At 37.4% G+C, this 25,879-nt stretch overlaps 1 protein-coding gene across 1 annotated transcript in view; it reads left to right on the forward strand.

Moving 5' to 3' along the window:
* The window catches only part of CFAP47 (cilia and flagella associated protein 47), a 491,966-nt gene that overhangs the window by 293,122 nt on the left and 172,965 nt on the right, over positions 1–25,879 (forward strand). Inside the window, exons 46-49 of the mRNA XM_055338249.1 lie at positions 14,675–14,871; positions 15,988–16,131; positions 16,741–16,914; positions 21,868–21,979. Coding sequence (XP_055194224.1) covers positions 14,675–14,871; positions 15,988–16,131; positions 16,741–16,914; positions 21,868–21,979 — 627 coding nt within the window. The remainder of the gene's footprint in view (positions 1–14,674; positions 14,872–15,987; positions 16,132–16,740; positions 16,915–21,867; positions 21,980–25,879) is intronic.

Here is a 25,879-nt window from a genome sequence, read left to right on the forward strand (position 1 = left end):
GTGCACCTAATTCTCTGATTTCATGTAAATGCATAGTGGGGAATAAACATTAGGAAACGGGGTTCTGGTGATGGAGTGAAAGAAGAAATGATGTAGTTTCAGTGGTCAGCAGGTGAGTGGGCACTTAAAAGTTGAACCTATTAACACTTTATGTACAAATTTCAAGGTCTGACCATTGATATTTATATTTTATTGATTATCCTGCTTTCCTGTAACACCTTTTATCCTATTCTGGATCACTGATATGCATCACCTTTAGAGAATGTATTCATGGGCAGTAACTGAAACTTTTGAGCCTCTTCCCTAATCATGCTACTGGGTGCAGGGATCAGTCCTGTTGATCAAACTATTGTTAAGTCCATATCACTACTCAGGGATTCCTCAGCCGAGTCTGAAAATTGGGTCATGTGTTCTGGCATTCTGGCCTCAGCCCAAGCCACCTCTAGGGTGGGCAAATGACTGAGCTGCTGAGAATGTTCACTACTATATCTTTCTATTTCAGGGTATCTCTTCTTCAGTTCTTTTCTTTGCCTGACCTGTGGCAGTTTATAACCTGATTGGAACCTTGAGTGTCTCCCCTTTGTATAAACTCCCTTTTAGAAAGGTCATGGTTTTTAAAATTTTGTTTCTAGCCAACAACCTTGTTTTTTCTTTTTCCAGAAAAAGATATTTTATATTTATTGATTGAATGACTGAAGTATATCTAATGTACAATAATACATTATTTTCAGGTATATAACATAGTGATTGGAGAAGTCTATATGTTATGCTACATGTATGTGCTCACCACAAGTGTATTGACGTCTGTCACCATACAATTCCAGTACAATATCATTGACTATATTCCCTATGCTGTACCTTTCATCCCCATGACTTATTCATCCCATAACTGGAAGCCTCTATCTTCCACTCCTCTCCACCCATTTTGCCCATCCCCCCACTCCCTCCCCTCTGGCAACTATTGCTTTGTTCTGTGTATTTGTGGTTCTTTTTCTAGATTTTTTTGATTATTCATTCTTTTTTGTTTTTTAGATTCCACATATAAGTGAGATCATATAATATTTGTCTTTCTCTGACTTAAGACAGATTTTAGACTTGCAGTTAACATTGTGATTTTTGAGATGGAAACTATATAGTAATATATAAATTGTTATCAGAATATTTGGTCTGTAATTGTGTGATTCCAATCTTAATATGGAGAGAAAGAACTAGAAATGCTAACTGGGAAAGTTAGGAAAGAATTTTTATGGAGAAAAAAATTTTTTAAATAAAGAATTTTGTGGAGGATTGATTGTGTGGATTGATTTTCTGGACATAGTATATGTTTTCTCACGTATAAAAATGATTTTAAACAAATAAAAATGATTTAGTTGTATTTTATTTAATTATTTGTCCTAAAAATGCATTGTTTAATTGTAATATTTGTACCTCTTACATTCTTCATATGTTTCGTTACTTTTTAAAATCTATTTTTGTTAGAAATTTCATGAAATTTAATGAAGATTTAAGAGTTTAACTCATTCATTTGGATTTGTTTTGAAGGGATTCAAATGATGAAGAAATAATACTAAGTTCTTGTCCACAGGAAGTTTATAGATCAGTAAAAATGACAGCAATTGGGTGCACAATAACCCTGATACATGATTCAAACTGATAAGTGCTTGTTTCTATAGCTTTCTGGTCATTGAAGTGTTTATTCACCTGGTTACAGAAATTGTTTCAGGGCTTCAGTTGTCCACAGTTGATTCGGGGACAGTCAGACTTGGGAACTTACCTGGAATTTTAGAAAAGGGATTCTCCTCTGCAGCCTCCGCAGGTCAGCTAAGCTGGTAGGATGGAAGTCTGGAGTAAGTGGGTGGAGCCTCCAAGAATGAGGTCAGTAGAGAAAAAAGGATGAAGTCTTATGATTTTAGGTGTATTTCTGGATGCTGTCATTGTAAAGGTGGTCATTCCTGGTGTACCTGCCAGTTTGCAGGTCAACAAATTACCTCTGTGGTTCCTACTAGTTTTAGTTGGGTTTCTGACACAAATGGAAGTAACTTGAGAATTGCAGTATCCAAAGCCTGTGCTCTTTACACGTTGCTGTTAGTTGCCAATCCTGGTTATCCATCAGTGACACCTGGATGCCTTTTACAAAAAACAGTTTCCAGGCCCAACTCTAGACCTATTGAATCACTCCTAGGTTGGAAGATGTCTAGGAACCTGTATTTTATTTTATCTTATCCTATTATTTTATTTTATTTTTTATTTTATTTTATTTTATAGATTTTATTATTTGAGAGAGAGAGAGCAGAGAAGAGAGAGAAAGAGCACGAGCAGAGGAGAGGGGCAGAGGGAGAAGCAGACTCACCCCTGAGCAGAGAGCCCTATGTGAGACTCGATTCCAGGATCCTGGGATCATGACCTGAACCAAAGGCAGACACTTAACCAACTGAGCCACGCAGGTACTCTAGGAACCTGTATTTTAAAAGTTTCCAGAGTCATTGGGTGGCTGAGTAGGTCAAGTGTCCAACTCCTGATCTTACCTAAGGACTTGATCTCAGGGTCTTGAGTTCAAGCCTTGTGATGGGCTCCACACTGGGTATGGAGTCTACTTTAAAATATATATTGGAAGTGGGGCACCTGGGTGGTATAGTCAGTTGAGCATTGGACTCTTGGTTTCAGCTCAGGTTATGATCTTAGGGTTGTGAGATTGAGCTCCACCTCAGGATCCATGCTCAGTGTGGAGTCTGCTTAAGATTCTCTCTCCCTCAGGCAGCCCCAGTGGTGCATTGGTTTAGCCCTGCCTGCACCCCAAGGTGTGGTCCCAGAGATCCGGGATCGAGTCCCACATTGGGCTCCCTGCGTGGAGCCTGCTTCTCCCTCTGCCTGTGTCTCTGCCTCTCTCTCTCTCTCTCTCTCTCTCTCTCTCTCTCTCTGTCACTCATGAATAAATAAATAAAATCTTAAAAAAAAAAGATTCTCTCTCCCTCTGTCCCTCTTCTCCTCTCTCTAAAATAAATGAATGAATGTTTTAAAAAAATAAAAGTTTCCTTCCAAATCACTGTCTTAGTTAATCCACGTATTAGAGTTGGGGACCATTGCTGTGCAGTGGAGTGCCTCCATGTTACATCTCCATTTTACAAATGGAGGAAATCAGGCCCAGAAAATTAAAATCCCTTTAGGAGGTTATGTAAGAGGTCACATCCAGTCTCCTGAGTAAGCACCCAAGTCTAAGTCTTTGTCTATTGCCTTTTCCATTATGCAATACTGCATTAAAAAATCATATGGCTCTTTATTCTTAGGTTAGTGATTATCTTAGTTTGAGTCCCCTAGACAGTGAAGCCTGATGCAAGAATTAAATACTGATGCTTTACTTGGGAGATGCAAACTCAGGGCAATGAGAGTGAGAAGAGAAACAAGGAAGGGAAGAATGGGATGCAAAACAATGAATGATGCTTGAGCTGCTATCTCAATGTCCACGATTTACCTCCATGAATAGATACAACAGGTTGCTCAGCAGATGTCACTTTGAAAAACTACGTGAAAAGTGCTCCCAAGCAATCATTGCGAGAGAGGATGGAAAGGAAATTTGTCCCCATATTTACTTCCTGTCTCCTGTACCTGTACCTAAAACCTGCCAGACTTTACTCCATGGGAGTTAATGGTCATAGGCTTTGAAGTAGCCTTCCCTGGCCCCCACAGAATGCCAGGTTCTATGCCCTACCGGGGAAGAGGAGCCAGAAATTCTGAACATGGGGCCGATCTACCTGTCCATCAAGCAGCAACCAAGTGGTTGGCTCCACTAGTTCTGAAGGAATTTGCAGGTCATCCTCAGGCAGAAGAGCATAGAGGTGGGACAAGTAGCTGAGGTTGCTGGAGGTGGCAGGACCCAGGGAATCTCAGGAAGCAATGTTGTCTTACTGTTGATATTTTAAAGAATCATCACACTGTCAGCAGCTTTCATAGGCAATATCCAGTGTCTTTCCCTTTCCCCTACCATCGCTGCTCACATACTTCATCCCAGGTCCTGAGCCAACTGTTATCTGGGACCTGGGGTCTACGCACCCATCTGTGCTGTCCACGAGACTCTCGTCATGCCTGAAGTCTCATGAGTACTACTGGAATACTAACCTGGCAGCCCTGGCACCTTCTTTGTTTGCTCCTATCCTTGTGATGCATCTTCCTTTATCCCTTGTATTTCAGTATCCAGGTATAAGTTTCTAGTCTATTTCTTAAAATCCAAGCTAGTTGTTTTTACATTCCCTCCCCAAGAGCTGATAGACTCTTCCTGCCATCCACTCTTGTCCTGGACAGCCCAAGCTTCCCTCAAAGAATCTGGCCTCTGAACTTGGGATCCTGGGTCTTTCTTGAGTGTACAACTGGTCTCTGACTTCCATTGGACCTAGTTTTTCTTATCTCTGGTCCACATACTTGATGATACTTTCACTTCTATTTTTGAAAATCCCAGCCACAGATGTTTGACTAATCTGCCTTTCTCGGCTGGCTGGCCTCCCATACTTGTCCTCCTCCCAGAGGCAGACCTTCCAGCTTTGTTCAGTTGTTAATCTGTGTCTTGTCCCAACACGTCAGGGTTCTAGCAGTCTCAGGTCTCTCTCCTTTGCTCCACACATTAATGAAACAAGATTGTGTCCTATATTATCAAAGAAAACATACTGTAAGTCAAAGCATTTGCTATAATCAAATCAACATAATTGTAATATCCAAGACTGTATATATATTATTTATTCTTAGTTTTATTATAAGATACCTTGAGTTTGGTCAGTGTCTCCCACTTTGCCTTTTGTTGTTTTATATCTATGGACATAGAGCCTGCAAGCAAAAACAAATGTGAACTTTACACAGCATCTTAATCTTTCTATTAGATCTTCAGTAGTGAACATATGCTATGCAATAATACATTTAGGAAGACATTTAATCAAAAATTGCAAAGCTTTTTCCCCTAGTTTAAGTCCTAGAAAATGTGTTGTTTATTGGCTTGCTAACAGCTTAAACTAATTTGCACTCTTAGTAAATGAATCTACGAGAACTTAAAAATCAAATCTGTTTAAAACAGATTTCATTTTTAACACATGACAATTAGAGAAAGTTTATGGTATTCAGAATTGAAAATGCAAAAGGCAGTTAATTTGCTGTCAGTAATCCCTTGCTTCCTTCCTCATGGAGGGGTTAATTAGAAGTTTTATTTCAGTTCTTTTCTTTTGGAAATTTTGTCTTAAAAAATTATGTAGAAAGAAAAGACAACTTCCTAGTTAAAATATTGGCAAGCTGCAACTCCATAATAAGCTCTCTTCTAATTTTCCATTAAATGATCCATGAATACACACAGAAACTCAAAAATTCGGTAGCAATGGAAAGGGAAGATAACAGCCACCCATTTACATAAGTCCTATGAGGAATTCCCAGTAATTACTGAGCTGATGTGGCCTGATTGAAAAACACGTTTAATAGCCTCCACAGCTCATGCCTAATTAAAAGAAAATTTAGCTATAAAAAGGAAACAGTCTAGTCCCATGATCTGTCTTTTCCTCAGAAATTTATTATCTGCACCTACTAGAAAACCAGGAAGCCGCCTCCTCGTTGCATCCCTCCTGGCACATAGTAGGTGTTTTAAAACTTTTTTCTAATGAGTGAATGAATCTATGTGAAATACTTTCAAAGGAAGCCCTCTATTGACACTTCTTTTTCTGCATCCCTCTTGAAAATCCAACCCACCTGGACTTAAAATGACTGTAATGGTAGGGAAATATGTGGAGGAACATCATTTATCTAGGATGTATAGAATCTAGCATGTAGATCTGGTGGTGGTAGCGTGATGCAAAGAGTCCAAGCGATTTGTGGTGCATGTTACTGGTGACATTAGAGTTTATCCACTAATAGGAAGATAATGCAATTTTCTAAAATGTCAATCTTCCCTAGATTATTTGCAAACTGCCAATGGATGTAAGAAAATATCCTCCCTACATCTAATGGATGCTTGTTTGCTACAGGAAATTGGCCCATAGGAATGCATTGAGCTACCTCCACAAGCAGATCTAAGAAATCACTGTAGAATGAGAGGAGGCTGGGACCCTGTACAAGTGACCACCTAGAAAAGATACCCCTTTCCTTTTTATAGGAGCAAACAAGAAAAGGCAGAAATGATATCTTTTAGTGCTAGAAGATAAAAGAGTGACACCTAAATTCCCAGTTAGTTGGGTTATAGTCAAACAACAGAGGGGCAAAGACAGGAGAAATTCTGAAAAGCAACAAGACAAAGACATGATTTTCAAAGGAACAAAAATTATACCAAAGGTAGAATCCCCAATAGTAAGAATAGAAGCCAGAAGACAGTGGAATTATAGTGCGGAAGCAAATTGTCAGCCTAGAATTCTAAATCCCAGTAAACTATCACTCAAGAGTAAGGATGAAATAAAAATATTTTCAATCCAACAATGAGACTGAGACAATTTAAAACTCACAGATACTTGCTTAAAGAACAAATGGAGGACCTACTTAGGAATGAGGGAAATTGAATTCAGAAAAAAGAATTAGGATCCAGTAACAGTGGTTATTAAAATCATCAATAAATGTGTGTAAATCTCAATGAGCATTGACTATGGAAATAATAATGAATAATTCAGATGCTCTAAAAGCAAAGTGAACTCAATTATTACATAACTTTATCAGGGGGATGGGTATTGCCATGGACGTGTAAGGTTCTTGTATTTGGGGGGAAGAGGTTTGAAGTATTTTAATACATTTTTTATAAAGTGTAAATGTTGTAAACTTGGGACAAGCAAAAAATATAGAAATAGAATATATAATTTATTTTTTTAAGATTTATTTATTTATTTGAGGATGGAATATGTGGAGGGAGACAAAGTCATTTTCTGAAGCAGACTCCACGCTGAACACAGAGTCTGACTAGGGTCTCCATCCCACGCTCCGGAGACACAATGAGGTCTCGACCTGAGCTGAAACCAAGTCGGACACCGAACTGACTGCACCACCCAGGCACCCATTTTTAAAGTAGGCTTCATGCCCAACATGGATCCCAATACTGGGCTTAAACTCAAGACTCTGAGATTAGTACCTGATCGGCAAAGTTGGACATTTAACTGACTGAGCCACCCAGGCACCCCAGAATATACAATTTCTGAATTTCTGACATGGATGTTAGTCAAGCCCTACTAGACTTGACCAGCACAATTAATGAGATTAGGCTTTCCCCTACCTATTAAGCCTACCATGGCTTTGCTGCAAATAATTGTCAATTTTTGCCTTTTAGTTATTATTGCACTTTGATCTCTCTCTCTCTCTCTCTGGACTTCTTTCTATGCTTTAGGACACCTGTGAGGTGTGCAAGTATTGCCTTTCAGCAAAATCTGACAGGGAACTCCATACCAGTCTTTCTTGGTTATAGATACAAACTTCATGAGGAGAAAAGTCCAGTATTCTCAGCCATTTAGAATTGGTTAGGGGAAAAAAAGAGGTCACATGCCATTTTCTTAGCATTCCCCAAACTTTCTTTTCCCTTCATTGATTCCTACTTCCCTCTATTCTCTATTTTTATCCTCCTTCCTTCCTCCTTTCTTCCTTTTTTCCTTTTTCTATCTCTTTAGCTCTCTTTTCACTATTAAATGTTATATTACTTGAGATCTTTCTGGAAGAGAAAAGCAAAAGTAGTTGGCTTCTTTTGAAGTGATAAAATCCATTTTAACCAATATCAAAAATTGAATTTGTCTATAAATAATATGGGTCCTTATCATTTTAAATTGCTGTTACTCTGTTGAATAGTATAATAAATTTAACAATTTAAGCAGCAAGTCATTTCAGAAAACAGTTTTTCCTGAGTGGATGATACTAAACTACACTTGTGCTAAAGAAAACATTTGGGGTGCCTGGGTGGCTCAGTTGGTTAAGTGTCTACCTTTGGCTCAGGTCATGATATGAGGGTCCTGGCATCAAGGAACCCCCATTAAGACCCCTCCTCCATGGCTGTCAGATTCCCTACTCAGCAGGGAGTCTGCTTCTCCCTCTCCCTCTGCGTCCTCCTGTCTCCCCTCCACTCATGCTCATGCTATCTCTCTCTCTCTCAAAAAAATAAAATCTTTAATAATAAAAAAAAATTCGCAAAACAAATCAAACATACTCTACAATTTGTAATTGCTGAATCCTTTTCTTGTCTGTATGAATTCTATGGCATACTTCACGTTTTTGAAATTATTTTTTTAATTTATTAAAATTTATTATTATTAACTTTATTAGTCATGGGAGACGGGGGGGGGGGGGGAAGAGAGAGAGAGGCAAATACTTAGGCAGAGGGAGAAGCAGGCTCCCTGCAGGGAGCCCCATGTGGGACTCGATCCTGGGACTGCTGGGATCACACCCTAGGCCGAAGGCAGCTGAGCCACCCAAGCATCCCAATGGTTTTTATATTAAATGGGGAAGCTCAGTAATGAGCAATCATTAGCACACAATGAATCTATCACTTACTTTACCAAAGTATTTGTGAGGCAGATGCTCTTGTGCTGATAAGAGCATAATAAAGTAACTTAAAATGAGTAAAATTTCAGCTAGCATGTGGTTTGGTCTTTTTATTTGTACAATGGAAAAAAAAATCTACACTGAAACTTTCCTGTAGTAGTGGAAGCGGGATTAGCAAATAGGCCAAAATATTCTCTGAAAATATAATTACTCGTGCATTAATTTAGAACAAATAAATACTTTTATTATATAAATACATTTATATAAATGAATTTGTATCATAAATATAGTAATTCTCTTGGTACCTCATTTTCTGAATTAAGATATGCTTGTTAATAATATATCTAAATAATTAATTATAGAAGATTATAACCATTTTGCTGCATTACTCAGTCTCTTCCAAATTTCTGATGTACTTTCATCTAATCATGAAATATTAAAGTGGAAATAAACCTAGTAGAGGTCAGTTAATCAAATTATAGTCTATAGAGCCCTGGCATTCTTTTAAGGTGCTTTTGTTTGTCTATAGGGGGGCTGTGGAAATCAATGGAAGCTTCTAGCTTCTTATCTTCAACCAGATCAACTCTAGGGTACTTTGCTTTATATTTGTATGTTGAAGATTCTGTCTTAAGTATTTTTCAGACACAGTACCCCCCAAGCCAAAACATAAGATGTTTAAAAGCCACTGAATAAATCTTATTCCTTTAAGAATTTAAAGATTAAGAATTTATGTGCTAAAAAAAAAAAAAAAGAAAGAAAAACTCTCTTTAAATTATCTGCCCAAAGGTCACACAATATAGGAATGGGAGCTAAAACTAAAAAACAGGATTTTTAACTCTCACCTTACCAGTTTTATACATATGTCTTTCTTTGCAATTAAGACATGGTAGAGGGGATCCCTGGGTGGCTCAGCGGTTGAGCATCTGCCTTCGGCCCAGGGTGTGATCCTGGAGGCCCCGGGCTCAAGTCCCACATCGGGCTCCCTGCATGGAGCCTGCTTCTCCCTCTGCCTCTCTCTCTCTCACACATGAATAAATTTTTTAAAAATCTTTTAAAAAAAAGAGACATGGTAGATTGTTTCAGTAAAGCTCAAATGGATCACATCTACCTGTACACAGCTTTTATGTAGTCTCTCCCTTGTTCACTCTGATCTTGGCCACATGACTTGGTTTGGCCAATGGTTTACTAAGGAATGTGAAAGTAGCAGACTTCTGATAACTATTTATACATTCGGATTCTCTTTTGCAGCTGGTAATTTTCATGTACTATATGAAACATATGTGGCTCATCTCATAGATTAGAGAGCTCCAGGACAAAATTCCTAATCGAGGTCCCAAACCAAGAGTGAGCCCAGCTAAGACCACAGAAAGTCGATAAGCTTTTCCAAATTAGGTCAGACCACAGAATCATAAGCAAATAGATGGTTGTTTCTTTAAATAACATTAGTTTTGCTGTAGTTTGTTTTTGCAGTGATGGCTAACACAAAGAGCAGTACTGACTTATTGTGCCAACCATGACCTTTCCTAGGATCTGAGTGCAGCATATTTTTATGGGTCATTTCAAAAAGTGTAGATCACACTGACTTCTTCTAGTAGCTGATGTTATCTAAAATTATCTATTCTTTCACTAGAGAGAGTCTGTCTTTATTTCCTTCCATAACTGTGATCTAGTGGATGAAATATATTTGGTTATCTTGAATCATAGAACCCTGGGAACTGCCACAGTTACCAGAATCATCTGTGAAGGAAAGGTAGTAGGGGAGCTACATCTGAGTAGAGTAGGGAAGGACAGGTCCAGATTGTCCCTAACATATGTGATATCAGGTCAAAAGTACAAATGGAAACCCGTAGACCATATGTCTGAATTTTTTAGGTGGTAAATCAAACTAATAAATTTTTAAATAGAATGTATTCTGTTATTCCACTTTGACAAATATAACTTTATACCAACTTGTAAGACCAAGTTTGAATTTAGAATTTTTTTGACCACCTCAGAGTTTTGCACTAGAATATGATAGCACAGAATAGCTGGGCCCTCGCCAAGGGCCCACTCTATTTTCTCCCTTCCTTCAGCTTCAACAGTGTATGTCATAAGGGATCTCATGTACAAATTTGTGGATGCTTCAGCCCACATAACTAACCTTGGTCTACATCTTCCCCTTGATAACCACATCCTAGGTTTCAATTCTAGGAGCACTCCAACAGGAATGCTTTTCAAAGAGAAAAGTCCTATGCAAGCCCTGGAAATGGGATCCAATGCTTTGGATTGTGAATTATGGCAACACATGAACTGGGAGCGTGGATGGAGCTGGGTTCCATGTGGGCCTGTCCCAATGGGCCCATGTACTCCTTGGATGTGCGAGGAGACAATGACTGAGGAGACTCAGAGGCCCTAGAAAGCCTGAGGCTCTGGACTGGAAGGTCTCCTTCCTGGGCTTAAAGGTGTGTGTTTGGTTGGGGATCCCCAGCAGCAAACTCTGAAACCAGGTCTCGAGAGCAAGTAGTTTGAGAGGCTATCTCAAGAACCATAGGTAGAAGTGTGAGAAAGTGAGAGACAGCAAGGAGAAGCCAATTCAGGGAGTGTTAACGAGCAGCTGCCACTGTTAAGAACTTGGGCTCAGGTGCACTGGAAATCTCTAGGAGTTCACGTAGAATTCACCTCACAATTATTCCTACCAAAGGTCAAAGACCCTTGGTTATTTTTCTACTGATTTAATATGTTATTTGTTGAGGACTACAAATGCAACCATTAACTGTCACTTCTGGCCTGGTACATATGAGGACTGAATATTCTCCTATGCTCAGAGAAAGTCCTCAGAGAGAAAGTTGGTTTTCCATAAAGCCATTTGCCTGCATGGAGGATTTAAACACCAAGGGGACCAGGCAGGACATAAATGGCATCTGCTACAATGCAGAATTGGACGGGACTTTGAGAAAACATGTCCCTGCAGGAGAATGATAGTTTGATAGCATAATGTGGCCAGTAAAATTTCTGAATTTTTAAAAATCAAAATCATTCCTACTTCTGCCCATTTTACATTTAAGGGAATGTGGATACTGACTGTTGAATGCCTTAATCCAGGGACGCCTGGGTGACTCAGTGCTTGAGCATCTGCCTTCAGCTCTGGGTGCGATCCCAGAGTCCTGGGATCAAGTCCTGCATCAGACTCCCCACAGGGAGCCTGCTTCTCCCTCTGCCTATGTTTCTGCCTCTCTCTCTCTGTGTGTCTCTCATGAATAAATAAATAAAATCTTTAAAAAAATTCTTTAAAAAATGAATGGCTTAATACAGAAGCGACTTCTTGTTGATTATTTATGATAATATTCCTACTTATGTTTCTGGCACAAATCAATTAAATTACTTCAGATATTTAAGAAAAGAAACAAATATTGTTTTACCAATGTACCTTCAGAAATAAAGCAATCATTTCTGTGAATTCCGTTATGATGGATTCCTGTTTGGACTGGTAAAGGAGAGAGGCTGGCACTGTGCAATCCTTAGGGTCTTTACTCATAAACATTTCATGAGTTGGAAAATGTACACTTAAGAATGTCCTTGGCTTTCACTTTCAGACTCAGATCATTAGGAAGTGGATATTTTTAGGGAAAGGGAAATAGAGTCTAACCTAAAGCTTTTGATAGAAGCTTTATACTGGGACTTGTGCATTTCAATCATTGTTTACTATTAAATGGCTAGTTATTCTTTATCTTTGATGAGAATAGTAATTACTCTTGAGTTGCTTAAATTTCCTGTTCTAAGCAGTTTAACTTTATTTAAATTACTAATCTAAATATTTTCATTCCAGTCTGTTTGTGAAAGAGAACAATGAGGTTTCTTCATTTCTGTTAATAAAGCAACAAATTTGGATCGAATGTTTATCTCACCTGTTTTGTTCTCATGATGTTGCCACAACTCAAATAATTCTCTCAGAATGAAAACAATCAATGAATAACAGATGATAAAATGTGCCTGGAGTCCTTTTCGACAGGAAAAAATTTTATTCTAAAATTAAATCTGTACTTGAATAGGATGGAATAAAAATAACAACATTCTGACAGCCTTTGTTTTCTCTTTAGACTAGCTGATAATCTTGAACTTCAGTTAGATGTAGCATAGATTTCAGAAGTGGTCCATTGTCAGTGTGTTTTTATATGATGTATAATACTACCATCATATGTAGTGTATATGACATATAGCAGTATACAACATGCAACATGCTATATAATATGTAACTAATGTCTTTATAATATATAACACCTAACATGTAACACATATATACACACATCCTCAATTTAATTTTAAATTGATTTAAAGCAATTAATGTTCTTGCAAAAGTGACTGGTTTTCTTGGCATAAACCTCAGTGTATTTGACAACAGGTTTAGCATTTTTAACATTTGAGGTGTTAAATGTGAATGAATTAAAATTATAGCTAATTAATGTCAAATACTTGTCTGGTCTATTGGTTGATAAGCTTGATTTGTTTTCTTGGTTTCAGAGAACTTCCTCATATAGAATTAGATTTTGAACATTTTTTAATCATTTGTTTTTTATCTATTGCTTAAACACTTTGCCATTAGCAGTGAAATTTGCATTATTCTCTTATACTGCATTCTATTTTAGCATTGAGAGATTTTTATAACTATTTTCTCATTTCATGGACAATAAGAAAATGGTGACCTTCAGAAAAAAATTAGTGTTGCTTGGAAGGAAAAAGCCAACATAGATAGCTGCCTACTGTAAGAATTGATATTAGCTATTGATTTAAGGTTAATGGTATAACAAGGTGATATGAGAAGTATTAATTGGGCATTCCTCTAACTGCTTCCCTCGGTTATTAACTAGGAAAAATTATTCCATCTGCCTGTCAAGCTGCAAATTATTTTGATTACTGTGGCAAGCAATAATGCTCACCAAATATATGTACCTGTCTCATTCTCAGCCCCCATTCAGTTAGATAGAGCCATGTGGTTGGTTCTGGCCAACTAAATGCACAGTTGGCCCTTGGACAATATAGGTGTTAGGAGCACCTATCCCTTACACAGTCAGAAATCCCTGTGTAACTTTTGACTCTTCCAAAATTTAACTAATAGCCTACTATTGACCAGAAGCTGTAACCAATAGCATTAACAGTTGACTAACACACATCTTGTATGCTATATGTATTATGTACTGTATTCTTACAATAAAGTAAGCTAGAGGAAAGAAAATATTAAGAAAATCCGAAGGAATGGGGATTCCTGGGTGGCTCAGTGGTTTAGCACTTGCCTTCAGCCCAGGGCGTGATCCTGGAGTCCCACATCGGGCTCCCTGTGTGGAGCCTGCCTCTCCCTCTGCCTCTCTCTCTCTCTCTCTCTCTCTCTCTCTGTGTGTGTGTGTGTCTTTCATGAATAAATAAATAAAATCTTAAAAAAAAGAAAACCCTAAGGAAGAGAAAATGCATTTCTAGCACTGTACTGTGTTTATTGAAAAAAGTCCATGTATAAGTAGACTTGCATGGTTCAAACCTGTGTTGTGCAAAGGTCATCAGTAATGTGTATTATTATTATTTTTTTCAAGACATGCTCTCCTAACCCGAGCCTGTATCACATGCAGTTCCACCGTGGCTGTGCCTCTATTCTCATTTTCTGTTTTTTTTTTTTTAAGATTTATTTATTTATTTATGATAGACATAGAGATAGAGAGAGAGAGAGAGAGAGAGAGAGGTAGAGACACAGGAGGAGGGAGAAGCAGGCTCCATGCTGGGAGCCCGATGTGGGACTCAATCCCGGGACTCCAGGATCGCGCCTTGGGCCAAAGGCAGGCGCTAAACCGCTGCGCCACCCAGGGATCCCTTTTAAGCTGAGCACTGAAAAGCCCTTGAGCAAACTTCTAGCCACTTTTCTTCCCCTGATCTGTCAACAAAGGAAGAGAGGTATCCTACTACCACCTGCAAGATAGTGGTATCTTTCATAACATGGATCCCTGAGTGACTTTATGGAGTAGACCTTCCTGTGACCTATGCAGGATATATTCTGTCATTGATAAACTTGCTGGTTATGCCCTGGTGATTGACTGGTAATGTGTTACTTCAGGATAAGCTAATCTTTTCTGGATTATATAATATAATTAAATGCATTAGTATTAAATATTGTTTTACTCCAAAATAAATTTTGGGATTTGTGCCATCATAAATGACCAAGATATTTTTTAAATTTTTTTAATAGCTGCAGATGGATCTGTTCTAGTTCCTCTACAATTTGTTCCTCTCAGTCCTGGACGGTACCCTTGTAAAATTTTGCTGACATCACAATATGATGTGCGTCTCTATTGCATTGAAGGTGTGGTAAATGAAGAACATCCAGAGGCCAGATTTGAATTTGAAACACCAGCATTTGAAGCCCTTACGCAGCATATTCCACTAGTAAGTGCAAACATTTTTTTGGTATTTTTCTTCATTCCCATTGCCACTGTCTCAATTAAAGTCCTCCAAACCTCTCGTCTTGAATGATTGCTATTTCTAATTGCATTATCTGCTGCCATTTGTTTCTCCACATTGAGGACAGAGCTTTATTCTTCAATATAAATGTTATCATGGGGATCCCTGGGTGGCGCAGCGGTTTGGCGCCTGCCTTTGGCCCAGGGCGCGATCCTGGAGACCCGGGATCGAATCCCACATCGGGCTCCCATGCATGGAGCCTGCTTCTCCCTCTGCCTGTGTCTCTGCCTCTCTCTCTCTGTGACTATCATAAATAAATAAAAATAAAAAATAAAATAAAATAAAATAAATAAATGTTATCATGTTATGTACCTCACTAATCACTTCTATTGGATCTCTTTACTTCAAAAATTAACTTCAACTTCCTTAACTTATCATCACATTCCTACTCAAAAGGAATTCTGGCTCTCACCAGGCAGTGTTATGATCTGTCCAATATCTGCTACAAATTCAGGTGTGATCTTCACAATTAAGATGGTTTCATGGTTACTGAGAACAATAATTGACTGTAGCTTGGCTCTCAAAGTGACATACAGCATAGAAGAAGGTAATATGTTTGTAAGGAATGTTGGATTTTCTAGACTAGAAATTGGTTTTGTTTCTTTAATTATTAAAGATACAAAAAAAAGTCTGCTCAAAGAACAAAAATTTGTAATGATGAAATGTGTAAGCTTTGCTATCTGAACAATCTACCAGATAGATTGCCCATAATTAGAAGTAGAATGTGTAATTCTAAGACCATTTTATAATTTTCACAATAATTGATAAATCAAACAAATATCTCTTTAAATATTAAATAACCCATGGAACAACCTATTAGACAATGCTCCTATATGACAGTGAAAGCATAGTCATCCTTATGCTGTATGTTCACATTGTTGATAGTTGTTCTTAACAACCATAACTTTCAAAAGGTGATTCTTATGAAATGTAATTTAAAATACAATATATAATTTTCTTAAAAACACCAAGAATTAATACATAATTCGGCTTCATCAATATCACCCTTCTGATATTTCTCTATATTTTTTCATGCTTTAGAATAATAAAACAAAGAATGAATGGAAATGTCAAGTTACTATAGAAGGAGAATGGTTTTATGGACCTCCTGTTTTATATGTTGGACCAGGTGAAACTGTGCAATATCCTCTTACATTCAAACCCATTTTTGAATGTGAGATTATGGTATGAACTCATTAATTTTTTCCTACTATTAATTTGTCAATAAACTGATGTATGATATTAACATTTATAATTTATGATAAGCCTTTTTGCATAAAAGTTATATACTGTATGCTTTTGATCTTTAATATTTACTCTGCTTCAAACTTTAATAAATCTTTTAACTTAAGGTATAAAATTTCTGAAATTCACAATGCCATTGGCTGCCAGTACCTATGTCTAGATTATCTTTACATAACACATTTAACAAAGTAAAATCATTGTTCCTTTGTTTTTATTCATTAAGGTAGTTGGTACTTCAGAAAATATTTCCTTAAGACATATTTCTTTGACAAGGACATAAAAATGCATATAATTGCTATGTATGAGAATGCCTATATAAACTCTCATTCTCTCATTTATAGAATATAAAGAGAAATATAGAGCTTTTTACAGGATATTCATCTCTATTCTTTCAGTAGAAGTATTTATACATAAACTAGAAAAGTCAGTGATTGACACCTCCTTGAAAGCTCATTTCATTAATCAGATTCAAAGTTAATAGGATAGCAGAGATTGTTTGACATCCAACTGTGACTCCTATAGAGCTGAAATTTGGCTGATTTTTCATAGGGCAGACTTATTCTACAAAATGAAGTAGATGGTATGGAGCATGTCTTTGACATAAAAGGGATTGGAAAAAGACCCCTGGCCTTGGAACACATCACTATAAACTGTCAAGTAGGGAACATAACAAATAGGTCCATAATGGTGCCCAATTATACAAAGACCATCCAAACATTTAAGGTAAGATTGTTTTCTTTTTTAAGGATGAAAGTGTTTTCAGAAGGGCTATATTAAATTATACGGAATTTTAAAGACATTTAATTTTACTTAACTAGGTGAAGTGTCACATAAGGAGATGTTTAGAACTTTATTTTTTGTTAGGCCAACAGCTATTAAATTTCATTTCAATTGTAAAGATGAAATAGCACCAAACAAGTTTTGTACCTAAGTATTACTACATAATCATAAAGCACATTGAAATCTACTTATTTGAATCATGTATTTTTACCTGGAGAAATTATATATGATAATAAAAGGTATTTTCCAAAATATTTTTGACAGATCTTAAAATTTTTTAATTTATTTATTCATGAGAGACTCAGAAAAAGAGGCAGAAACAGAAGCAGGCTCCCTGTGGGGAACCAGATATGGGACTCGATCCCAGGACACTGGGGATCTTGCCCTGAGCCTGCTCAACCGGTGAGCCACCCAGGCATCCCAGCTCTTAAAATTTTAATGTGAAATCTGTAGATCCAAATTTCAAAAGTGTATCTTGTCATTTATCAGGGTGAATAATAGTTGGAATGTGAAGAAGTGCATAATTATTTACATCCTTTTTTTTTTTTTGAAGTTTTACATTTGGCTTCCCTCACCTGATTCAAACCAATCCCAAAATAATTTTTCCCACTCCCTGCTCCCACATTTATCAATAAATTGTTGTTTGTCTAATAGAATCCTTGAAAGAAGCTTCACATATCTATTCATCATAGGTGCCTGGGTTTCAGAGGGTACTGCAGAAGTTTGGAAATTTTCCAAGTTTGCGCTCTGATTTTTGTTTGTAATCCTGAAAAAAATACGTGCTTTGGTTTTCTTCTCTCCTTACTGGATGGCAAATGGAGTGAATATTAACAATGAAAATCTCATCTTGTCACTCCTCTGCTGAAACTTGTCAGTATCGCTTCTTGCCGAGGGGATCGAATCCATACTCCCTGAATGGGCTTTCACTGTCCTTTAAAAACTCATCTGCTCATTTTCATCTGTTGCCACTCTTGGCTCCAGCAGCACTCAGCCCTTTGTAAACAGTATTTCCTTTTGTTCCCATCAAGAAATCTCTACCCAACTCCCTTTCTACCATTTATCTGGGATTATTTTACTCCTTTTAATCTTTAGGGTAAGTCTTAGATGCCACTTTTCCAAGAATGATAATCAACAGTATTTTCAAAAAAAATTTTAAACAGCTTTTAACATTTATGGATTATAGAATTAGGGAGTATGCCTTTCATATGCTTACACAACATTTTTTTTACCTGTTCCACCATCAAACATGCTATATCATATTGCTATTACCTTTTTATTGTTCTCCACCAGATTATAAACTGAGAAAAGGGGCATGCCTCTCCTATCTACATTTGAAACATAAATTATAGTATCGATCATATAATAGTTTTTCCAAGAAGATTTTCCATACTTTTTATATTTAAAGAGCTCCAACAATTATAAAAGAACACACATGTATTTAAGAAACATTTGTTCCTAGAGATATTGTCAAAAGACACAGTATCACCTTTCTTAGTTTAAAATTTACCATTGTTTTTAATCAACACAGAATAATGAGCATTACAAATTTGCCCTCTCATTTCATTCATAATTTTTTTAATATTTTATTTATTTATTTATGAGAGACACACAGAGAGAGAAAGAGAGGCAGAGACACAGGCAGAAGAAGAAGCAGGCTCCATGCAGGGAGCCCAATGCAGTACTCAATTCCAGGTCTCCAGGATCATGCCCTGGACTGAAGGCAGTACTAAACCGCTGAGCCACCCAGGCTGCCCCACAATTTAGTACATAATACAAGTTTATTGCTTGTATTTCAATAGAAATTCTCTTGAGGAACAACTGAGGTAGCAACAAGGAGAAAGGCTGGGCTGAGAATCGTTGCTTTATACTTCCAGCTTTCATCATACTCTTTGGTACCACTACAGTGCTTTTGATTCTCAAACTTCATTCCTTCAGTGAAATGAAGGTGACCTCAGTGCACTCAAGACTGATTCACATGGACGCCTGGGTGACTCAGGGGTTGAGCATCTGCCTTCAGCCCAGAGTGTGATCCTGGAGTCCCGGAATCGAGTCCCACATTGGGCTCCCTGCATGGAGCCTGCTTCTCCCTCTGCCTGTGTCTCTGCCTCTCTCTCTCTCTCTCTCTCTCTCTCTCTCTCTCTCTCTCTCTGTATCTCATGAATAAATAAATAAAATATTTTAAAAGACTGATTCACATTCTTATCCTCTGCTCTTTCTGTCTCTTTCAGTATCTTCCTTTTTGTGGGATTATTTCCCGTACTATGAATATTCTCAAATGTTTCCATTATCAGAGAAAACATGTCTGTATGTTACTTATCCTTCAACTATTATCATCTTTATTGTCCATGATTGCTAAAATTTTTGAAAAAGTGGTGATTACATGATCACTTCTTAATTTGTGGTGGATAATTTATAGCTCTATTGTTTTTCACAGCTGTGCTGTGAAACTGCTGCCACAGAAATCGCTCTGGACTTTGGGTCAAGAAAAATCACTTATGGACACCTGGGTGGCTCACTTGGTTAAGCGTCTACCTTTGGCTTAGGTCATGATCTCAAGGTCCTGGGATCGAGCCCCACATCGGGCTCCCTGCTCTGTGGGGAGCCTGCTTCTCCCTTTCCCTCTGCTTGTGTTCTCTTTTGCTCTCTCTCAAGTAAATAAATAAAATCTTAAAAAAAAGAAAAAAATAAAAATCACTTTTTCTGCCAACATATCTGCCTCAAAACTCATGTAGTGTTTGACAGTGTCAGTCTGCCTTCTTAACACTCTCCACCTTTTATTTTATATCATTCTGTATTCTTCATTTCCCTGTCATTTCTTGATTATTACTTATCTGGTTCTTTTATTCCTCTAACCTTCTGATGTCTTTTCAAGTTTCCATCTTCCAAAGTATTCTTATGTTTTTACATCTCACCTGGCAATTTCTTGGCTCTAAACTGTCATCAAGGTACAAATACCAAATCTACACTTTTACTCAAGACATATGTGTTATCTCTGTCCCTCATTCTCAACTGCTTGCTGTACACCTCCACTTTGACAATCTGCTAACAACTCAAACTCAGTATATTCTTTTCATATCTTTATTCTATTTTTCATTGCTGTAGGGTTTTGGTTTTGGGGTTTTTTTTTGTTTGTTTGTTTGGTTGGGTTTTTTAGAGAGAAAGAGAAAGTGTGAGAGAATAGGAAGAGAGAGAGAATCTTAAGAAGGCTGCACACCCAGCACAGAGCCCAACACGGAGGTTGATCTCATGACCCCAAGATCATGACTGAGCTGAAATCAAGTGTCCAATACTTAACCGGCTGAGCTACCCAGGCGCCCCAGCTAGTAGTCATTTTTATACCTTTTTAAATAGCCTTTTAAGTTATATTTCATCTTACTGCTGCAAGAATAGTTTTCAGTAGCAGGTTGAGACTTCCTTAATATGAAAGAGAAAATAAAAAATCAGAGAACACAATTGAGACACAGGTGAAATGCTGTGGCATTTTATCCAAGTGATCAAGTAGTAGAAAATAGTTATGCAATACGGAAAACAGCAGATATGGGATTTCCAGAATGGTAGAGCAAGGAGTTGCATACATCTGTTCCTCCTCAAAAGCAATAAAACCCTGGCAAAAAACTGTCAATGTGAACATTTTCAGACCTTGAATTAAACAAAAACTTAGAACAATCTGAGGAGTGTTTACACAAGAAAAACTTGGGGGACCAAAATCAAGAGTCAGATGCTTAACCCACCGAGCTATCAGGCACCCCAAAACGTACAGACTTTGGTCAGTTCCCCAGCAAGGATATGCACGTGATCAATAAGCACGTGAAAAGATACTCAACATATTAGCCATTAGAAAAATGCAAATCAGAATCACAATCAGATACCACTTCACACTTAACTAGGATGGCTATAAGCAAAATGACAGTAAAAACTTGGAGGGAAGATATAGAGAAATAAGAGCCATTATGCCCGTTGGTAGAAAAGAAAATAGTACAGTCACTTTGAAACAGGTTTGGAAAGCAGTAACTTTAAAGGTTAAACATTGAGTTACCATTTGCTACAGTAGTTCCACTCCTAGATACATACACATCCATAAGAAATGAACATCTATGTCCACTTCAAAGCTCACACATGTTTTTATAGCAGCATTTTTCATAATAGACCAAAGTGGAAACAACCCAAATTACCATCAGCTTATACATGGATACACAAAATGTGGCATATCGTGACAATTTAGTATCATGAAAAGAAATGATGTACTGTTATATACCACAATACAGATGAACCTTGAAAACATGATGCTAAGTGAAAAAAAAGCTAGTCACAAATGACCACATGTTATGATTTCTTTCCTACAAATTGTTCAGAAGAGGCAAGTCTGTAGACCCAAAGTAGATTAGTGTTTTCCTAGACAGTGGGGGGTAGTAAAATGTACCATTCAGTGATCTGAAAGTTGGATTCAACCAGAGTTATGGTCGAATGCTGCTTAAATATACTTTATTTGCTGTATTAATATTGATGTAGAATGCATTGAAATGGTTCATCTTTTGTACATAGAAATGCATAAAGAAAATTATGCATGGCCTATAAAAGATATTCAGGATATCTAAGCATCAGTGATCTTGTTACAAGTAGCAACAGAAAATAAGCATTGTTCTTTTCATAAGAATCATTTTTTGTCCTATTTTTTCAGAAGTTTCTCCTCTGATCTTTCTTTTACTGTATATAGTGTTTTTCTGGTTTGCTTTTCATTTAAAGGTGAACAGTTTTATTTTTATTATTTTTTTATTTTTTAAGGTGAACAGTTTTAATGGAAGTATTTACATTTTCATTTTTTTCTATGCTTTAACTTGTTACATAAATTTCATGTAAATATTGACATTCTGTAATTCTTTGAAATCTCTTTTCTAGGTAACTTCAGATCTTCCAATAGTGTGGGGAAATCCAAACATCACCATAGACCCTGATAATGCAGTTCCATATACTCTCCATGTATCCCCTGGGAAACGTGGTGTATTCAAAGGTAACAAAACCATTAGTGAAATATTATTCTAGGATAGATACACGATGAGAAGGAATTTAAAAATATAGTTTACATTTTCCCTTTCTAATAAGTGACTCAGAGGGACATTTAGTTTTCTACTTTAGTCATTAGTTTTCTGAATAATCTGAACTTTGGGACATACATTTTATGTCTAGTGCTATACATTCTTGGTCATTTATTTGAACGTATGTGTTGGACAAATTTCTAGAAGTAGAAATATCTAGTTAAGGGTATTTACACTTAAAATTGTGGTAAATACTTTCAAATACTTATACCAATTTATGAGCCAGACAACATCTTATGAGAATGTCTGTTTATGGGAATAGGTAGTGTAAAAACAAGCATATGCACTGAATTGATACATGAAAAAATAAGTTACAGTCTTTAGTGTATGAAGTATCCTTCCTTGTCTCTAATAAAGTATTCATTTATAAAAATTGCCCTCTTGATTTTGGTCCCCCAAGTTTTTCTTGTGTAAACACTCCTCAGATTGTTCTAAGTTTTTGTTTAATTCAAGGTCTGAAAATGTTCACATTGACAGTTTTTTGCCAGGGTTTTATTGCTTTTGAGGAGGAACAGATGTATGCAACTCCTTGCTCTACCATTCTGGAAATCCCATATCTGCTGTTTTCCGTATTGCATAACTATTTTCTACTACTTGATCACTTGGATAAAATGCCACAGCATTTCACCTGTGTCTCAATTGTGTTCTCTGATTTTTTATTTTCTCTTTCATATTAAGGAAGTCTCAACCTGCTACTGAAAACTATTCTTGCAGCAGTAAGATGAAATATAACTTAAAAGGCTATTTAAAAAGGTATAAAAATGACTACTAGCTGGGGCGCCTGGGTAGCTCAGCCGGTTAAGTATTGGACACTTGATTTCAGCTCAGTCATGATCTTGGGGTCATGAGATCAACCTCCGTGTTGGGCTCTGTGCTGGGTGTGCAGCCTTCTTAAGATTCTCTCTCTCTTCCTATTCTCTCACACTTTCTCTTTCTCTCTAAAAAACCCAACCAAACAAACAAACAAAAAAAAACCCCAAAACCAAAACCCTACAGCAATGTAGGGTTACCCCTTACCTGTGAATCAGACTCTCAAATTATGGAAATGGAGCTAAGAATAGTTAAGTAATCATATTTAACATGCCTTTCCTTTGTATAGTCATTTTTGTTAGTTTTGGCAGCATTTCTGAGACCATAAAATTTCAATACATATTTTCACTGAACAGATATGGACTCATTTCATATGCTGGTTTGAAGGACTTTAGAAGGAATTTAGCAGAGTTAAAGGCAACTCCAGGTACACTGTTGAGGATGAATTAGTAAATGTTGCTGGCTACACAAGAGGCTTTGCTGGCTTCATAATTTTGAAAAATATTTGCAAGACACTATCATGATTGCTCTTTCCAGGGCAGTCCCTTAGAGGGGAATTAATGTTGATATGATTTGGAGAAGGTGAGCCTGGAAAGAAGGGCAAGTCTATTTTTATTGATATTATTGTTAGAAAACATCTACAATATTTGAAGCAGTGTAAATGTAATTGTTTCTGAACAGCTGTTAATCTAACGTGATTTAAAAACCAGACTATAAAATTTTCATATGTATATGAGAATATTCCTATTTTTACTGGTTAAAGAAATGTATCCATGTGCATGTATGTATCAGTGGTCTTTTAAAAAAATTTGTGTTCCTTTTCAGTTTGTTCTTAATGATATAACAATTATTTACAAAAGGCCTATAACTTGGGAAGCCTCCATAAGTATAGTAGTTGTGAACAAAGCTGACATCCAACCAATTATGATCTGTTTCTTAAAATATTATATCAGATGCTTTTCCTTATGTATTGGCAAATACTCAATTAATTCAGCTCCACTATAAGAAAACCCTTGCCATGATAGCCACCACAGCCCCTCCCTCAGGTGCCTCAAGACTTCCCAGCAAGCCAGCAGCAACTAAAGGGTTAAAATATGACTCATTGGGGTGCCCCAGGACTTTGATTTGGTGTCCTTTCTCATTGGCCAGACTAGAATATAAGTTTGTTAATTATTTCAAATATTAGCCATGGGTACAAAGATGAGTAGCATGGCTCCTGCCTCCTAGGAATTCATATCTGTTGGTGGAAATATATATCCATAAATCATCTCAGTACGAGGTACACTCTGATATACCAAAAGCTTAAAACATGGGACTGGAGAGCATAGTAGCAGGAAATATTAACCCTAACACTGGGGATATGAGAAGTCTTTTTAGGGGATAATGGGTTTGATTTGTACTTCAAAGGATAAGCTGGAAAAAAAAAAAAAAAGATAAGCTGGGATTTCTTAGCCAATATGGTGGAGAGGGCATTACAGCAGAGGAAACAACCTTATTGAAAACACAGAGAAGATACATCATGTCAGTAATGAATAGAAAAGTGTGTCTGTAGTGTGTGTGGTAGGAAAATGCCAGCTGACATGCAGTTACAAATACAGACAGACTTTGGCGGACAGAATTTTGTTTTACTTCTTACTACAGTGGGAGCCATTGAGGATGTCTGAGGGGCATAAGTCAACAGAGTTTTAGAAAGAAAAATCTAAAGGTAAACTACAAAACAGATAGGAGGGACAAGAGAGGGCAGTTGGATCTGAGAGATCCTTTAAAAGCCTTTGGTAATGTTCTAGTTTATCAGTTCTCAATATTTGTGCTTCTTGTCTTAAAAGCAGACCTTGAGAAAAGAGTTTAATTTCAAGTGGCTTAGATGAGAGTTGATCACAGGAAGCACCCTGAGGGAATGGGAAGGTAAGATGCTATAGGGACAACGTCAACAAAAAGTAGGCTAGATATCACACTACTGGTGAGACATGGGGAAGCTCACTGGGAACTTTCAGGGAATGTTGTCATGCCAAAGGACAAGCAAATTGTGGTAATCATCCACTAACTCCAATCCCTCCCTCATTGGCTAAAATTTGCTCTTAGGGCAGATTCCCATGGCAATGCATCAATCCCTACTGGAAAAGTTATAGGAAACCAATGCTGTGTTTGGAAACTGTCTGCAGAGGGGATTTTTGTGGGACACCAAGAGCACATACTACAGTGGGTATCATGTCATACTGATTGGTAGGTAGAAATTTTGAAAAATGGATGGATTTGGAATTTTTGCAGCAGCCTGCAGTGAGCTACGATCATGTTTCAAGTGTTTGCTATGGAGGCTTGAATTTGAATGCCTCTTTGGCCATGGAACAAAGAGTGAAGATTGATCATTTTAAATGAAAATTAAGGATAGGGGCACCTGGGTGGCTCAGGCAGTTGAGTGTCCAACGCTTGATTTCAGCTCAGGTCATGATCTCAGTGTCGCTAGACTGAGCCCCCTGTGGGGCTCCATGCTCAGTGAGGAGTGTGCTTGAGATTCTCTTTCTCCTTTCCCTCTGCAGCGACCCCAACCCCCCACTCCCTGCCCCCAGCTTGCACATCAATGCATGGGCTCTCTCTCTCTCTCTCTCAAATAAATAAATCTTTAAAACAAAAGAAAGAAAAAAGTTAATGGCAGACTGAACTAGACCAGTGATAGTGGATTAAACAACAGAGGAAGAGTTTTCAAAGAAATAAAAATGGAAAATGATGTACTAACAACTTGGGTTTTCAGCAATTCAAACTCTGAGATGGGAGATTAGTTGGACATTTATTAGGGGATGTATTATGATAAACACTTGTGAAAGGAAAGGTAAGAAGGTATATTGACCAGGAAGACAAAGAAATTAGGCTTCTAGACAGGTCCAGTGAAGGCTTTTAGTCAATTCATTGGGGTCTCTTAAGCTAGGATGGCCTTTGGAATTGTCCCAAGTTAGGAGAAGGGGACTGGACCTTTATGCTGCTGTGTTGATAAGTAATTGAAAGTGGAC

Source organism: Nyctereutes procyonoides, unplaced genomic scaffold (assembly GCF_905146905.1).
Source record: "Nyctereutes procyonoides isolate TBG_1078 unplaced genomic scaffold, NYPRO_anot_genome, whole genome shotgun sequence".
NCBI lineage: Eukaryota > Metazoa > Chordata > Mammalia > Carnivora > Canidae > Nyctereutes > Nyctereutes procyonoides.